This window comes from Balaenoptera physalus, assembly GCF_965194825.1.
Source record: "Balaenoptera physalus genome assembly, chromosome: 4".
Classification (NCBI taxonomy): Eukaryota; Metazoa; Chordata; class Mammalia; order Artiodactyla; family Balaenopteridae; genus Balaenoptera; species Balaenoptera physalus.
Window position 1 is genome coordinate 103,636,522 of NC_138891.1, and position 18,424 is coordinate 103,654,945.

General features: G+C 36.7%; 1 protein-coding gene across 2 annotated transcripts in view; it reads right to left on the reverse strand.

The window, feature by feature from the left end:
- Positions 1-12,700: 12,700 nt before the first annotated feature.
- The window catches only part of NSUN3 (NOP2/Sun RNA methyltransferase 3), a 30,570-nt gene continuing 24,846 nt past the window's right edge, over positions 12,701-18,424 (reverse strand). For both annotated transcript variants that reach the window (XM_082460532.1, XM_082460531.1), the window contains one exon: positions 12,701-13,236. In XM_082460532.1, coding sequence (XP_082316658.1) covers positions 12,966-13,236 — 271 coding nt within the window. In that variant the 3' untranslated portion in view covers positions 12,701-12,965. The remainder of the gene's footprint in view (positions 13,237-18,424) is intronic.

Genomic DNA, 18,424 nt, shown 5'->3' on the forward strand with positions numbered 1-18,424 from the left:
CTGGTGACATCCTGCCCATCTCTATGTTTAGTTGTGGTCCCCTACTTCCGTTAGCCATCCTTGACATCCCCAGCTTATAATTATGCCTCCATCATTTCACACTCACTATTTATTTTGCTTACAATTATACACTGCCTTCTACTGTGACTGAACTCTTCATATTTATGTCTTACCTTTGCAACTAGATTGAAAATTTATTCATGATAAATATAATTTCATATTTCTTTGTACTCCATTCACATTGAATATAACACATACAAGTGAAATTTATAACAAATTTTCTGTTTAAATCACTTGGTACAGGAGGGATAAGAAAGAGAACCAATAGCTTCCTAATTCTATACCCTTTCAAACACTTTTCTCTCATTGGTTATCTCAAGGTGTCCCAGATGATATTAACAATAAGAACAGTACAGCACATAATCGAAATTATCTTAGAAAATCTCTTAGGAAAGTACTATATATTTGTCCCTCAGTATCTGTGAGGGGTTGATTCCAGGACCCTTCCCACTAACACAGATACCAAAATCCATGGATGCTCAAATCCCTTATTAAAAAATGGCGTAGTTGGAGAAACTAAGCCCGCGTACCACCACAAAACTACTGAAGCCCACGCGCCTAGAGCCCGTGCTCCGCAACAAGAGAAGCCACTGCAATGAGAAGCCCGCGCACCGCAACAAAGAGTAGTCCCTGCTCACCACAACTAGAGAAAGCCCGCACGCAGCAATGAAGACGCAACACAGCCAAAAATAAGTTAATAAATTAATAAATTAAAATTTAAGAAAGTGGTGTAGTATTTGCATATAACGTACACACGTTCCCGTATACCTTGAATCATCTCTAGATTACTTATAATACCTAATACAATGTAAATGCTATGTAAATAGTTGTCAGTGTAGCAAATTCAAGTTTTGATTTTTGGAACTGTCTGAAATTTTTGGGGGGGAATATTTTCGATCCGTGGTTTGTTGAATCCCTATATGTGGAACCCACAGATATGGAGGACTGACGGTATTGGAGAACACTGGCTGTCAACAAATTTAACACAGCCAGATTTTCCTCTAATCTCAGAAAAAAAATACTGTTTCTTCAATTTAGCACCTGATAAAAGAGTTAAGGGTCATGTTATATGATTAATAGGTATATATAAGTAGTAGAATCATACTCAGAGTGGGAAGATGCTCACACTTACAAAGACACACAGTGAGGGAACATCAGCCACAGGTCTCTCATGTTATACTCACTACTGTGCACACACTCACTGAATGTGGAATGAAATGTGATTCTCTCTCTTTAGTCACTTGTTTCCCAAAACTTAAATGCTTGTTCAGAGGGCATCTGAAATTACCTCTTGTGTTAGGCAGAAATTCTAAGATGGCCCCTAAGAATCCCACCCAGTGACCCAAACCCTCGTATAATGCCCTCCTCGGAAGTGTAAGCCAGGCCTCTGAATATAATGGAATATCACCCTCATGATTGGATTATTACTGATTATTATTGATCAGTTCACTTTGAGTTCATCAAAAGGGAGATGACACTAGGTGGGCCTGACCTGATAAAGTGAACAGTTAAAGGAGACTTTCCTAAAGGAAGAAATGAAGAGATTCACAGAGTGAGAGGGTCTACAGAGGGAGCCGTGAAAAAGGACATGCCAGTGCCTTCTCATTGCTGAGGAGTAATCTTATGGAATAAGATACAGAAACACATTTATATACTCACTTCAGATAAGACAATATTTATGGGAGTTTCCTGGTTCCCTAAGATTGAGAAATATGAAATTATATTTATCGTCAACAACCTGAGAGCTTGGAAGCACACCTGTCCCTAGTCAAATCTCTAGATGAGGGCATACCTGGCTTACACCTTAATTTTAGCCTTTGAAACCATAAACAGAGGGCCCAATTAAAGTGTGCTGAACTCTTGATTCATGAAAACTGTGAGATAATAAATTGTACTCTTTTTTATTAATTTATTTATTTTTATTTATTATTTATTTTTGGCTGTGTTGGGTCTTCGTTTCTGTGCGAGGGCTTTCTCTAGTTGCGGCAAGCGGGGGCCACTCTTCATCGCGGTGTGCGGGCCTCTCACTATCGTGGCCTCTCTTGTTGCGGAGCACAGGCTCCAGACGCGCAGGCTCAGTAGTTGTGGCTCACGGGCCTAGTTGCTCCACGGCATGTGGGATCTTCCCAGACCAGGGCTCGAACCCATGTCCCCTACATTAGCAGGCAGATTCTCAACCACTGCACCACCAGGGAAGCCCCTGTACTCTTTTAAGCTGTTAAATTTGTGGTAATTAGTGATACAGCAAAAGAAAACCTGATGCATCTGCTTTTTATATATCAGACACTTGCTAAGTACTTTAAATTCACAATCTTTCAATTATCCTATTGTAGAGCTGAGGGATCTGAAGTTTAAAGAGGTTACATAACTTGCCCAAGTTATGTAGGAAGTGACTGAAACAGGATTTTATATCAAGATTTACTAACAAAGCCCATGTTCTTAACCACCACTGATAGGAAAGTTGGGCATTCTACTTTGGCCTCACTGTCTCATTTAATGTTCTGAATATCAAACTCTCTGTGCTTTCATCAAACTCTGGATTTTTACCCCTTTCTACTGAGAACTTTCTTACTTTATTGACATTGAAAAGTCCTGTTTAATTTATTTCATTAAACATTTATGAAACACCTACTGTAGAAAAGCATTGAACGAAGTGCTGGGGGAATTCAAAGATTGATAAGACAGCCCCTGACCCTCAAGTTTCTTGCATACTAGTGAGAAAACAAACTCATACATAATATCACAAAGGAGTAACCTTATGGAATAAGATGCAGAAACACATTTATATACTCACTTCAGATGAGACTATATTTATGGGAGTTTCCTGGTTCTCTAAGATTGAGAAATAAGGGAATCCTTAACTAATTAATTGTGTATTTGCTTCTAAAATTTCACTTACTGTCCTCTTAGTATAGGTTAAGCATTGCTCTAAGTACTTAAAAGTATTATTTTATTTAGCTCACACAAAAACCTATAACTACAGATATTATTATTGTTATTATTATTATAATTTTACTGATGAGGAAACTAAGACACAAAGAGGTTAAGTAATTTGCCTAACATCACAAACTCTGTAGTTTGACTCTGGTACATATACTCTTAACCAGTACATCTTCTACAACCTGACCATTTTATTTATAAAGGAGGATAAAGGGAGAATAAAAGCCATGTAGAGAATGGGGTAGGTGAAGGGAGATAAACAGAGAGATTTGCTACAATTGAACATAGAATTTAATTATGTTTCTCCACACCCAAGGCAAAATGGGAAATAACTCGATTTACATAGGCTTCCTAATCTGAAAATATTCACTAAAATCCAACAGCAATTCATAATTAGGGCCTTACATGGGGAGGACTTTGAATGACACAATACACAATGTCTTATATGAGATTTATTTAAATGTTCTAAAATTGACTCTTACTTAAACCAAGAACAAAATAGTAAACTGAAGTTCTGTGAAGGCATGTGAAAATGAATTTACATAGTACAGCTATGTACCCATTTACCTGACAAAGAAGGGAATGACTGGTTAGCATTGTTTTCAAACTGTAGATCACAAACCATTAGTGGGTCATGAAATCAACTAAATCACAACCAATTTTTTAAAAAATTATATGCGTGGGGGGGTGGCACACATCAAGTTTAAAGATACTGTGTAATAAAAAATTTTGTATGTCTACAGGTTTATATATGTGTGTCATCTTATAAATGAGATTCACATTTTTTTACAAAATTTGAAAGCCACTGCCTTAGCTTAGACGCTTCATCTTGACTGTTAGTTATCTCAGCTGGGATCTTGTCAAAGCTCCATAAGAAATATCATATTGAAGTCACTAGAGAGTGTTTGGAGTGTACCTTGAGTTGTTGATAAAAAGGAGATCCTCATGCTTTAGATTTCAGGCAAGAAAGTGGACGAAGTTATTTTGTAACTAAAGAGGTTTTTATTTATGCTCAGATGGAGGAACATGTCAGTTCTGCAGAAAGTGGGGACTGAAGGAAAGGGTACAGAAGGGACAAGAAGTATTTTTCATGAAGCATGAGATCTATCTGACCTATTCAAATGCATGAGTGCCCACCCTCACCCTGCCCCATGCACAGTTAGGGTGACCATGTGACTGGTATGTCCGTGATAGTCCTAGTTACATCAGTTGTCCTCGTGTAATTATTAATAACTTACCCTTCCACTCTCAAAAATGTCCTGGTTGGATGATAAATTACATGACCACCCTTTCCGTAATCAAAAAAAAAAAAAAAGTCCCTGGTCTGCAAAGAAATATTTGTAGGGAAGGGCTGTGTACCAAAGATGTCCTATCCTTTTATTTAAATTATGATTTCCATGTGCTTCTCCTTCTCCTGGCAAACTCTCTGAGCCATATTTGTCATTGGAAGCTCCATATTTTCCCACTCAAGTATGTTAATAAAGACTAGAGAAGTGTTTCTCAGACCAAAGCTCATGATTCTCAGTTAACTGAGCACCTATGAGAATTGGGTGATTTTATATTTCATTTGAAGCTATTCTAAATTTTAAAAAACACATATAGGCATACCCTGCATCATCTGGATGATCACAATAATATTCCAGTGCTTAAGGTGTTTCTGTTATCATTAAGTGAAAACTAAGCAATACTATTTTAAATATTTGTGAAAAAATAACCTAAAAACCCCCAAAATGTTCTTAATAAACAAATTCTGTATTCATGGAAAGTTGGAGACAAAATGGCATCATAGAACACCACAAAAATTAAGGTTTTTCTGAAGTCCAAATAGAGAAAATTGGTGGAAAAATGGAGAAATTATGGGATGCGTGATAGCCAAGCCATTGAACTCCAAAGCCCTATACTGTAATAATAGGTACCATGGCCAGATTTCAAGTGGCAATGTAGTTTCAACAGAACAGCATCATCTGAAACGTTAGATGAATACTACTTATTTCAACTTTATTTTTCAACTTTTAAAATTTTTATAGGGTTTTGTGGATTTTAAAATTGTATGAAACTATAAGTATACAGAATTTTACACATAGTTCTGTTTGTTTATAGCTAAATAAACAGTGGGGCCCCAGAGAATTTTTTGCTCTTTAAAGGGGTACTTATATTACCAAAGTTTGAGATACATAAGAGTGAAAAATATCATGCTTGGAAATAAAGACTGGTTTTCTGCAAAAAAGCAACAGAAACAATCAGGCTCTCCAGCACATCAGCTTAACAGACATGTTAGCAAAAAGAATATAATTGCAAAGAATGTGAACTAACATGGGCAGTTGTACTCTTCAACTGGACTCTACTGCCTGCTTCTCCCTGGTCAGTTCCACTGCCTACTCAGATCTTCCTCTTTTATTTATCAGCTCCTCTTAGACTTATTTTGGTTCTTCACTACCGTCTTTCTATTTTCTTCCTTCACTTTTGTACCCAGTATTAGCCCTTTACTTCAATCTCAATTATAGGCCAGAGAAATTTTTTTTAAAAGAAGATATTGAAAAAAAAAAAAGAAGATATTAGATTAAATAAAATAATCATTATACAAATACTTAGAACAATGTCTGTGATATAGTAATGGCTCAAAACATATTCACTTCCCTTAGAGATAATCTATTTTACTTTAAAAATTAGGCAACCAAGGCTTAGAAAGTTTGAGACCTATTTACTGTCACAGATTAAGTTAAAGGCAGAAGTAGTTCCAAACAACATTAACTTTCACTTTTCAAAAAAATTCTGGAGTAATTGATAAGTTTATAGAGAATAAGATTTTTCTCTCCTTCTGCAAGTGCTTCTTTAATAATTTATTTTTTGACTGTCCTTGATGTGCTGAAGTACAATTTTTTTTTCTATTTTAAGACATTCTCATCTGCTGTTCTGCCCTTGGATATTCCTCATAGGTTTGAAGTATCCTCCAGAAGACAATTATGGATTTATCCATTGGCATTCCAACCTCATTACTGAGCCTATTTCATTTGAAATTTTCCCACACTGTATGCATGCCTAAGCATGCCCATAATAACATGGATTCTCTATTTAATTTACATCTTTTAGTCCAATGCACAAGCTTTTGAAAATGGTTTGACTATTCTTTCCATTCACTGTAAAAAAAACAAAAACCAAAAAACAACTAAGTATTGCAGCCCAAAATATACCTATATAGTTTTCAGATAGTACTATAAGAACAAAAATACTATATTTTAAAATGTCTAGATCACTTTGCAAAAAATAACATCAGGTCTTCTAGTAGAACTCTAGCTAATTATAGAGTGGGAAATGCAGCAGGTTACTTAAAGGGTATCCCAACCAATAAGCTGGGACACTTTATACACTGTGATAACAGGCTTCCTCAGTAGGATTATTCATATTTTTATGAAGTTAAAGAGGATGTAATTGTGTGTGTGTGTGTGTATCTGTTTGACAGATCTCAAAGCAAGAGGACCTAGTATGAGATACTAAAAGGGCTTGAATTTCATCCTGAAGGGAATGGGGAGTCATTGAAAAATTTTAAACAGGGTAATGACATAATGAGGTTTTGTTGTAGGAAGAGCGCTTCAGTAGCCATAGAGGATATGGGTAGTGAGGTGTGAGGCAGCAGGTAGGAAGATGAACTGTAAAGAAAATTCAATAGTTCAGGTGACCTTAACTAAGGCAATGCCAATGATACTAAGAGAGAACAATAAAAAAAGGTAAAACTTGGTTATTATCTAGAGGTGAGAGTGAGGAAGAGGAAAGAGAAAAGTTGAACATAACTCCCAGGTTTCTAACTTGGGAGGGCGGATGAATGGTGGTGTGTCTAAATAAAATGAGGAGGAGTATGCACTAGGAAAGATTGAGGACATTCACTCTGATGGCCACAATTTTCCTCAAGGAACTAAGAGGCAGGAGCATCTTCTGAGAGAAAAAAGCAGAGAGTTTATACAGAAGAGTTGTAGAGAATAGTGGAAGTTGGGAAAAGTCACTAATGAGAATGGAAAAGGAAGCTGGCCAAGGAGTAGTCAAAGTTATTAAGCAATGTAAAAGTCTTAGGAGAGGCAAGTGAGCATGAATTTGTAGTGAAATCAATCTGCACAGGTGTGTGAATTTATAACATCAATCTGCACTCCTATATAATTTTCTTTTTTTCCAAACAATGATCAGCCATCTCCATACATTAGTATGCTTCTACATTAGTAGAAGCATGGACTACTGGATTTATCTAGAGTTGCAGGTTTAAATATCAGATGTAGTAGAATGCAAAAGCATGAGGAGGTGAAACCACTGTGAGAACAAAGTTTTAAGTTTTCCACCATAGGGTCCAGGATGGGTACAGAAAGGAGACCAGGAGAGAAAGGACAGAAAGGGTTTAGAAACTTGGGTGTCAAGGAAACTGGACTGCAGTTTTAATAAGAATGAGAGAGTAAGAAAGCTGGAAGAACAGGAGGTACTGAGATTAAATTTTCCTAAATAGAAAATTTTTAGATCTGTTGTCCAATAAGGTAGCCACTAGCCACAGTGACTATTTACATTTACATTCATTAAAATTAAAAATTATGTTCCTCAGTCACACTGGTCACATTTCAAGTGCTCAATAGCTATGCATGGCCACCATATTGTCCATATTGGACAGGGCAGATAAGACATCTCCATCATATAGAAAGGTCCACTGGAGAGTGTGGCTTTAGATAATGCCAAATTCTAGGAAATTTCCAGGAGTGTGAGTTGAAGACAAATAGAGACAAAAAGCATTGGAGGAGAGGTAGTAAAGGAATCAGGAAGGTGGGATATTTGATGGGTTTCCCACAGAGGTGTTGAATTCAGCCTGTGGCAGGAGTTCCAGTGGAGAAGATATGAGCTAGATGCTAAAGTCCTCATTGAATGTAGTGGGTGTGACCAGATAGATGAATGTGTAAACTTTGTTGGGAGTTGTAATGTGCTTCCTAGGAGTATATCCGAAACCCTTCAGGCCTATCACAGTGTCCTTTGCTTTTGAAACATGCTTGACTGACTCAATCTAGACCCAAGCCCAGAGTGACGTTCCAGATCCCACCTAAACCTCTCCTGAACCATTCCCCTGGTTCAAAAATCACCTCTGTTGAAACTATATCAAGTTGCTTCAGCCAACTCAATACTATGGGGCAAAAAAGGAACCTGCCGAGTTAACACTATACAGTTGGGTTAACTAAACAGCTGAAAATAATGCATCTATGGGCATAGCTATAGCTTCAATGCAAGATTTAACAAAGACTATCTGTACGAGGATATATGACAAGAGTAATCGTTTTGAAGAACATGGGTAGTTTGTGTATGTCTGTTGTGTTTATTAAATACATTTGTTATAATCTAGGACTTACACTTAAGATTTTTTATGATCAAGGGGGATGGCTATCAATGAAGCTAGTTATATTGGCTTTTCATGGCTAAAAATATCACACAAAACAATTTCCAGTGTCATCAAAGCTAGGTGCCACCAGCCTTCCCTTTTCTTAAGAGTTGACAGCTATGAGCTACAAACCCACAGTAATCCTGCCCTACTAACATCAATTCACGAGTCAGCACAAGTTCTCTGGTCCTCTCATTCCTCTGTCTCTCACCCCAGAGATTATTGTAATGCCAGAATGGGGGTAAGGTCTACCATTTTTCGAAGGTCATTAACACCTTGTTTGGATGAGTAAATGAACAATCCTCTGTATTACTTAGTAATTATAAGCTAAAATAAGCCCAGTCCCTCTTTTCTCCTGTCACCATTGCTAATTCCTCTTAACTTTTCCCATTCTTATTAATATCTGCAATTTTACTCTCACTTGTTTTTAAGAACTAGGAAGAAACTGGGTGCTACTGTTCTGTTTCTTATTTTTCAATAGGCTATACATTTTTAGTCTGTTGATTCTACTAGGTTATATAGTTATTTGTATGTAATGGGCTCTTCCACAGCAATATGCAACAGAAAATTCCTTTTGACAAGCCATAGCAAGCTTAATTGAGTCATGACGTATGCCGTCAAATAGCTTCCAATGAGGCAAACAGTACTTTTCCTAAGGTAGCATATGTTTCACCCAGTTTCAACATGACTATAGGGCCTCACATGACCAAAGAAATTACTTTCTTCATTTGTGAAAAGTTACAGAAGGTATGGAGTTAATATTTGATTGAGCTAATTAAATTTTAAAGAGATATATGTTCTACCAGGCTTTCTTCCTCCTTAGATCTAGTGAAATCTACTTTTTAAAAATCTTAGCATTGAATTAACAGGTCAATTTTTTTAGTTTGTTTTTTCATTCTATAGTTTAATTATTCCCTAATGAGAATCCCAAATCAATTCTTTTTAAATTTTCATTTTAAATGTCATATAATAAGTAATATTAATAGAAATGACTGTCAAGATAGTATTTCTGATTCTCTCCCATTGACTTTGCAGCCTGAAGCCATTCCAAATTCTGACATTACTTTTAATGTTTTCAGGACAGATGCTGTTAGGGCTTTCAGCACAAGTAGTAGATAATCAGCAGACATTTAGTTAACTTGTGAAGCTTCATCTGAATATCCTTCAGTTACCCAGGGGATCTGGGTGATATTATAGCTCCAATGTCAGCCTGAAGAGTAACATCAGTAATGGGCATCATACCTACTTCCCTCCCCAATGCAGCAATAAGGCAAGGCAAAGAAGACTGTAAACCATTGACCTGAACTATATAAATGGGCTGAACATAAAATTGTGCTGTTATATTCATCCCCAAAGCAAAATTTACCTAACATATAATACAAGTAGTCCCATTCAATTGCATCAAAGGACTTCTTGGCATCTAATAAAATTGTTGCTATTGGTTCCAGTTTTCTCTTTGTACTCCAGATGAGTTGCATTAGCCTATGCAGGTCATCTGATACTTATCTCCAGACATAAAGTCTTCTTGGATAAGGGCCTATTAGATTTGTGATTACTTTAGTCATGTAGCAAGTGTTCTGGTGTCTATTATTTTATGCTTAATATCCTTTTATCCTTGTATAAAAGAATATTTTTCATAATACTGTTAAGGGGGTAACATGCCATCTTCAGTATAAAGCCATATGGATATGCAATAGGATAAAGAACTGTAGGCTGCCTTGATTCTAAGCCACAGATAATGTTTGATGCTTTAAAAATTCAGTACAAACCATTTAAATGCATTACCTTTATTCATAGTCTATTTCTGAAACTAGGGGCTGTTCAGTGTGCTGATGGAAGAGAGAAGTTAATGTGTTGGTAAGCAACCTAAATTTTATAAAGCTATTTTGAAAGTAACTCAATGCCACAGAAAGTAGTATCAATTACTCCTTGCTTTTCAATTGACATTGCAAGGCTGCTCCAAATCTATTCTTCAGTTCAGCATCTGCAAAGAAAAGGAAGGCACAGAATACCTCTATGGGAGATTTCTGGGTATTGCAATCACAAGAGGTACTTCTTTAAAACACAGCCTGAAATATTTCAAAATTGGATATTTTCCCCAAGTATTAATTAACCCTTTCATGCCCTGAAAATAGAGAATTGCATACAAGGGGAAAGCTGAGCAATGGAGAATAAGGGTAAAGCCAGTTGATAATCTTGAGGGTTCCTATAACCTATATCTTGTGAGACAGCATAGAGTAGTGAGAAGGACCTGGCCTTTGGAACCAGTTTTAATCTTCGCTCCATTCTTTACTTACTAGAGTAGCTTGGCAAGCTAGGAGCAGCACTAAACTTGGGCTTTCTCAGTCACAAAATGTGGTCATGATACTCAGTCCTGGAGTTGTTTTTTTTTTTTTTTTTTATAAACTTATTTATTTATATTTAATTTTGGCTGTGTTGGGTCTTCGTTTCTGTGCGAGGGCTTTCTCCAGTTGCGGCAAGCGGGGGCCACTCTTCATCGCAGTGCACGGGTCTCTCACTATCACGGCCTCTCTTGTTGCGGAGCACATGCTCCAGACGCGCAGGCTCAGTAGTTGTGGCTCACGGGTCTAGTTGCTCCGCGGCATGTGGGATCTTCCCAGACCAGGGCTCGAACCCGTGTCCCCTGCATTGGCAGGCAGATTCTTAACCACTGCGCCACCAGGGAAGCCCCCTGGAGTTGTTTTAAAGTTCAGAAAAGATAACACATTTATATAAAGAACTTAATCAAATATTTAATGCTCAATAAATGTCAGATGTTTCATTATAGTTATTGATAATAATAAAATGAGCTATATGTATATCTATATTTGCATTTTTCCGTAATCATAGAAAGGTCTAATCCAACAGCACGTGGAGTGTTCAGATTAGGCTTCATGGCATTATGCTGGGAAAATAATGACATTCAACAAAGTGCACTGTGAAAATTTACTTTGTGATTACACAGAATAAATACACTTTTAAAACCTATAGTATCTGAAGACAGGATTTCAAACTGAAAAAACAAACCAATAAGCACACACTAAAAAAACACACACACATAATAAAAGTCCTTTCCATTATTATTAATCTTCTGTATTAACTCGGTATATTTGATTGAGTCCAAGAGATCCAGCTTTTCTTCAAATATATTGGTTAGATATAAAGGAAACAAAATGGTTAATGCAATGAAGGTACAGAAATAACATTCTTCCTAGGACTTCCCAGTTAAAGGAGCCCAATTTTATATGTTTGCAAAAAAAAAAAAAAAATAGTAAATGAGCCAAGAGTTTAAAAGTATAGAATGTAATAATTCAAAAGGGTTCAGCTTCAGCAGAATTTTGTATTTCTATAGTCAGAGTTTTGTTTTTTTTAAAAAACTAATTTCTAAATAGATAGAATCTTTTGAAATATGCTACATAATTTTTCTTAATAGTTGGAAAAATATGTTTGGCCTCTGAGTAAAGCAATTTCTAGAGAAAACACATGATCAAAACCTGAGGCTAAAACCCTAAGTACATATACAGAAATGTACACAATATTCCCAGGATATGTATAAACAAGGAGAGCCACTTAGTAAATGGTATTAGGTTTTGGTAATAGTATAATCCACTCTCATTAGGCATCTCCCTTTTGTGCATTAATATGTGACATCATAGTCTCAGATAACATTTCATAACGCAGTGAAATAAAAAGCCCCTCCAGATTGCAACTGTTAGATAATCAGATTCTGTAGTGTTCATTACGACTGCAATTATGTAGCAAAACTCTCCAAATATAGTTCAGTTATTGCAGTTATTAATCATTCTGGTTTTGTTTCACGTACTTGCTTTATAGCCTGCTGGATAGACTCCATTATTCTACAAGCCGAATGTAGAAAGTCAAACATGTGCATGTGAATCTGCTGTTCTAACGGCCTTTCAACATAATTTACCCTTTCAATTTGTATTTGTGAATACAAAAAAAAAGTGGAGAAATAAAGCTGGTGTCAATAGAGTCACTGACCTCTGCAGTAAACAGAAGATAGTTCTTAACAAAAAACAACTTGGCAAAAAAGAAATCTATTTTGCTAGAACTAGAAATAGTGCTGCTTAAGAAGTTAAGTCTCAGAATAGCAATCAGTTCTTATAGAAAAGGGGGAAAATAACCCTCAAAGAATCTACACATTTGATTAAGGAAAAAAACGATAAGAGGGCCAGAAGATGTGCATTTTTAGAGGTTCAAAGCACCAACATTACAGATAGAAGGTATTTCTAAGCACTTTATGCACAAACCATATATTCTGATTAATTTAACTACAAAATGCCAAGTAAAAGACAGATTTATTATAGAGAACAAACACCATCTGCACCATCTTAAATCATTACTGTAGACGTATTTCTAGGAAAAAAATACACCTGAAAAGTTCTGAGATGCTAAAGTATTAACTAAATAGGATTCCAACAGACCCAGGGAAAGTGACTCCATTTTATTTAAATGTTAACACGTAGAGAGCCTACATGTTAAATAAATATAATAATACATTGACATGTTATCGATTTAATGGTTCACAAAATGCACATCACCAATTTCAAGTAGTCCATGATTTTTTCAATTTGGCTACATACATTGGGCCCCAGGCTTTGCCCTTATCTGGAATCACCAATAGCCCACATTCCTGGCCAGTGGGAGCAAATGTGAAGTCTTGGGAGCAAGTCCTTGCCATTTCCTTAATGTCCACAGGCATGATGTTACTGTAGGAGTTTAAAACTTCACTGATCACATCTTGATTTTCTGCCTTGGAAAGTGTGCAAGTAGAATACACAAGTAGCCCTCCAGGACGTAAGGCCTTAATTGCAGACCTGCATGTAATCAGGAAAATGCAAAAGATTGGTTATGTACATTAAAAAGGAACTATGGGGGCTGAGGGCAAGAAAGCTTACATACTTGAAATTAACCCTATTCTGACTCTGACTGTAATAACTTTGGGTGTTTTCTAGCCTTACAACTACTTCTTTCTAATGTATCCCTGGATGACTGGGAAAATGATAATCAGACCAATCAACATGGGAAAGACAGAGAGTATGTTTGACTGGTTCATTGTTTTGTTCTTCTAAGGACCGGAGGATGGAGGCAGAGCATGGAATAATGGGTCTGTCTTTGAATATACTGAGTGGTACTAATGGGAAGGTGGGAAGGAGCATCTGAACTTCAGGAAAGGGGTTAGGGTTCAGTGATAGATGAAGTTATGCGAATGAACAGGATTTCCCAGGAAAAGAACAAGGAAAAAAAGTGGACTAAAGACAGAGAATGCCTATATGTGAAGAGAGCAGAACTCAGAAAAAATTTAGAAGGCTTCTCCAGATAAAAGTATAGCTTTAGGGAAAAGATGGGAAGATTTTTTTTCCCCCAAGGGGAAGACTTGAACATATTTGTAGATGCAGATCCAGGAGAACAGTCCCAGGACTTCAGGCTGCAAATGGAGGAGTTAGCTTCAGAAAAGATGGGATTCCAGCTCTTCATCTGAAACAACAAGGGAGCATGAACAGGGAACCGAGACGTTCTAAGGTAAATGAAAGTTCACGATAGACAGCCTTGATAATAAGTGTGGAGGGGGAAGCAAGGTCATCTACTGAGAGAGAAAACTAGAAAAGTTTTAGTCCTGCTGCTGTGGTGATAACCCCAGAGCAATTACTAATCAAGAACTTTTTTTTTTTTTTAAGAAATCATGTTCCAGAACTCTACTGGATTTAAAAGTACAGTCAGCCCCGTCTCAACCTGTATTTAAACAACTAGAGCACCTCCCAATAACTAAGGTTTATAATAAAGATCCACATCATCAAAGCAAGTTCAAATTCTGTCTTCTATGTTCGATTATTAAAGGATTGAAAAATTCTAACTCAAGACAAGCAAACTGATGACGATTTTTTTCTCCTCTTTCTGTAGACACCCTTAACTATAATGTGTAATAAAAAATGTACTACCTCAAAACAATAAAGTAAAAAGGATAGAGAGAACCATTAACTAACAGTGAATTTCAACACATTTCTGAAAGATGATATGCAGATAGACGAGTAATAGTGAATGAAGAGAGTAGAGACAGCACTACAGCCACAGAGGGCATAATTTGACCTGCAGAACTACAGAGGGGCTTGGGACCTGGAAAAGGCAGACGAAACGTGACAGGAGTAAAAAGTGAAAACAAAGATATTAATTCAAAGCATAGATAAGAAACCACAGATTTCAGATTCCCATATATGGCAAGTCAGGCAGCCAGGTAAAAAGTTGGAAGGTTTTTTTTAACTGAAGTATAGCTGATTTACAATGTTGTGTTAATTTTTGCTGTAGAGCAAAGCAATTCAGTTATACAGTCTTTTCCATATTCTTTACCATTATGGTTTATCACAGGATATTAAATATTGTTCTTGTGCTATACAGTAGGACCTTGTTTATCCATTCTATGTATAATAGTTTGCATCTGCTACTCCCAAACTCCCAATCCATCTCTCCCTCACCTCACCTCCCCCTTGGCAACCACAAGTCCGTTCTCTATGTCTGTGAGTCTGTTTCTGTTTCATAGATAAGTTCATTTGTGTCATATTTTAGGTTCCACATGTAAGTGATATCATATGGTATTTGTCTTTCTCTTTCTGACTTACTTCACTTGGTATGATAATCTCCAGGTCCATCCATGTTGCTGAAAATGGATTATTTCATTCCTTTTTATGGCTGAGTAGTATTCCATTATATACATGTACCACATCTTCTTTATCCATTCATTTGTCAATGGACATTTAGGTTGTTTCCATGTCTTGGCTACTGTGAATAGTGCTATGAACATAGGGGTGCATGTATCTTTTTGAATTATAGTTTTCTCTGGATATATGCCCAGGAGTGGGATTGCTGGATCGTATGGCAACTCTACTTAATAGCTTTTTGAAGAACCTCCATACTGTTTTCCATAATGGTTGTACCAACTTACATTCCCACCAACAGTGTAGGAGGGTTCCCTTTTCTCCACACCCTCTCCAACATTTCTTATTTGTAGACTTTTTAATGATGGCCATTCTGACTGACGTGAGGTGCTACCTCGTTGCAGTTTTGATTTGCATTTCTCTAATAATTAGTGATGTTGAGCAACTTATCATGTTCCTGTTGGCCATCTGTATGTCTTCTTTGGAGAAAAGTCTATTTAGGTCTTCTGCCCATTTTTTGATTGGGTTGTTTGTTTTTTTGTTGTTGAGTTCTATGAACTGTTTGTATACTTTGGACATTAAGCCCTTGTCAGTCGCATTGTTTGCAAATATTTTCTCCCATTCTGTAGGTTGTCTTTTAGTTTTGTTTATGGTTTCCTTTGCTGTGCAAAAGCTTTTAAGTTTGATTAGATCCCATTTGTTTATTTTTGCTTTTATTTCTATTGCCTTTGCAGACTGACCTAAGAAAACATCGGTACGATTTATGTCAAAGAATATTTTGCCTAGGTTCTCTTCTAGGAGTTTTATGGTATCATTCTTATGTTTAAGTCTTTAAGCCATTTTGAGTTTATTTTTGTTTAGGTGTGAGGGAGTGTTCTAACTTCATTGATTTACGTGCACCTGTCCAACTTTCCCAACACCACTTGCTGAAGAGACTTTCTTCCAGTTGTATATTCTTGCCTCCTTTGTCAAAGATTAATTGACCATAGGCGTGTGGGTTTATTTCTGGGCTCCCTATTCTGTTCCCTTGATCCACATGTCTGTTTTTGTGCCAGTACCATGCTGTTTTGATTACTATCGCTTTATAGTATTGTCTGAAGTCTTGGAGTGTTATGCCTCCTGCTTTGTTTTTGTTCCTCAGGATAGCTTTAGCAATTCTGGGTCTTTTATGGTTCCATATAAATTTTTGGATTACTTGTTCTAGTTCTGTGAAAAATGTCATGGGTAATTCGATAGGGATTGGATTTAAACTGTAGATTGCTATGGGTAGTATGGCCAATTTAACAATATTAATTCTTACAATCCAAGAGCATGGGATATCTTTCCATTTCTTTGAATCATCTTTAATTTCCTTTACAGTTTTATAGTTCTCAGCATATAAGTGTTTTACCTCCTTGGTCAGGTTTATTCCTAAGTATTTTTTGGGGGGGGGGGGGTTGTGATATTAAAAGGTATTGTTTTTTTACATTCCCTTTCTGATATTTCATTGTTACTATAAAGACATACAACTGATTTATGTATGTTAATCTTGTATCCTGCTACCTTGCTGATTTATCAGTTCTAGGAGTTTCTGTGCAGAATCTTTAGGGTTTTCTATATAGAGTATCATGTTATCTGATATAATGACAATTTTACCTCTTCCCTAAAAGTCGGAAGCTTTTTAATCTAAGAAAGTTGAATAAACTATTTAGGGAGACCTAAGGCACCCTCACCCAAACCAAAGACCTCTGCATTCAGCAAATCATAAAGTGACATCACCAGGCAAAAATTATCACCCTTAAAATAAACCTCCTAGTACTTTACTGTCCCATTATTAAATAAGAATGTACAATGAAGGATAATTAAGGGTGAGAAATGCTTACGCAATATGTGAGATCAAAAGTAAAAGAAACAAACAAAAAATGGCCTACGAAGAAACAGAAAATTCAGGGAACAAGAGACATAACAAGACCTTATAAATGCAGAAAGATCAGCAAAAATACAGGACCCACAAAACAATAAGAGAATGCCATGAAACAGGACCAAGAAGAGGGCTCTTCGAAACGAAATACATGTTTATCAAAATAATATTTTATAGAAGTGTTTGGAAGTTAAGGTTGAAAAATCTTCCAAAAAAGCAGAACAACAGATTGACTGAAAATGACACAGGGAAGATTAATCAAGCAGGTCCAAATTTCAGTTAACAGGAGTACTGGAAAGATAGTACAGAGAATTGGGGGAGGGGGACTTGAATTAGTGAAATAAGAATTCTCTAGAGATGAAAAGAAGTGTTCAGATTAAAATAGCTCATCAAAAGGCTAGAATATCCATTATTATATATTCAGCATCTATTATGGGCATTGTTCTAGACGTTGGGTATACCCTGAAATAGAACAACAATAAAAAAAAACCCTCACTTTCATGAAGCTTACATTCTAGCTGGGGGAGAAAGACTACAAAAATAAGTAAGACTGTCAGGGACTGAATTGTCCCTTCAAAATTCATATGTTGAAGCCCTAACCCCCAATACCTCAGAGTGTGACTGTATTTGGAGATAACATCTTTAAAGAGGTAACTGAGTTAAAATGAGGCCATTAGGGTGGGCCCTAATCCAATATGTCTGCTGTCCTTATAAGAAGAGGAAATTTGGACACAGAATTACAGAGGGAAGATCAAGTGAAGACACAGGGCGAAGGCAGCTATCCAAGCAGAGAGGCCTCAGAAGAAACCAACCCTGCAGACACCTTGATCTCAGACTTCTAGCTTTCAGAACTGTGAGAAATATTTGTTGTTTAAGCCATTCAGTCTGTGGTACTGTGTTATGGTAGCCCTAGCAAACTAATACAAAGTATTTACACATATATGCACATACATATATAAACACATACACACACATAATATATACACATACACACACATATATATGTATGCATGTGTGTATGTTTGCACGTGTGTTTTCCCCCACCAAGCAATTCTCCAATTCTCTGCAAACACTGACTGCATGTCCCACAATTTATTTCAATTCTAACACTATCCACCTGGTCCCACAAGACTGCCCTTCGAATGCCAACTGCAAGTCCAAGTCTTCGGCACTTCTGACACACTGGTTATAAAATGGGGTTCCCACAAACCCCTCCTTGGGTTAAATAATTTTCTAGAATGGCTCTCTTACTTACTATGTTACTGATTTATTATTACAAGATACAATGCAGGAACAGCCAGATGGAAGAGATGCACAGGGCAAAGTATGCCCTCTCCAGGCACACCACCCTCCCAACACCTCCTCTCCACCCTGAAAGCCCTGCAAATCTCTTCAGTGACGGTTTTTTAGAGGCTTCATTAAATCGGTGTAATTGATTAAATCATCGGCCACTGG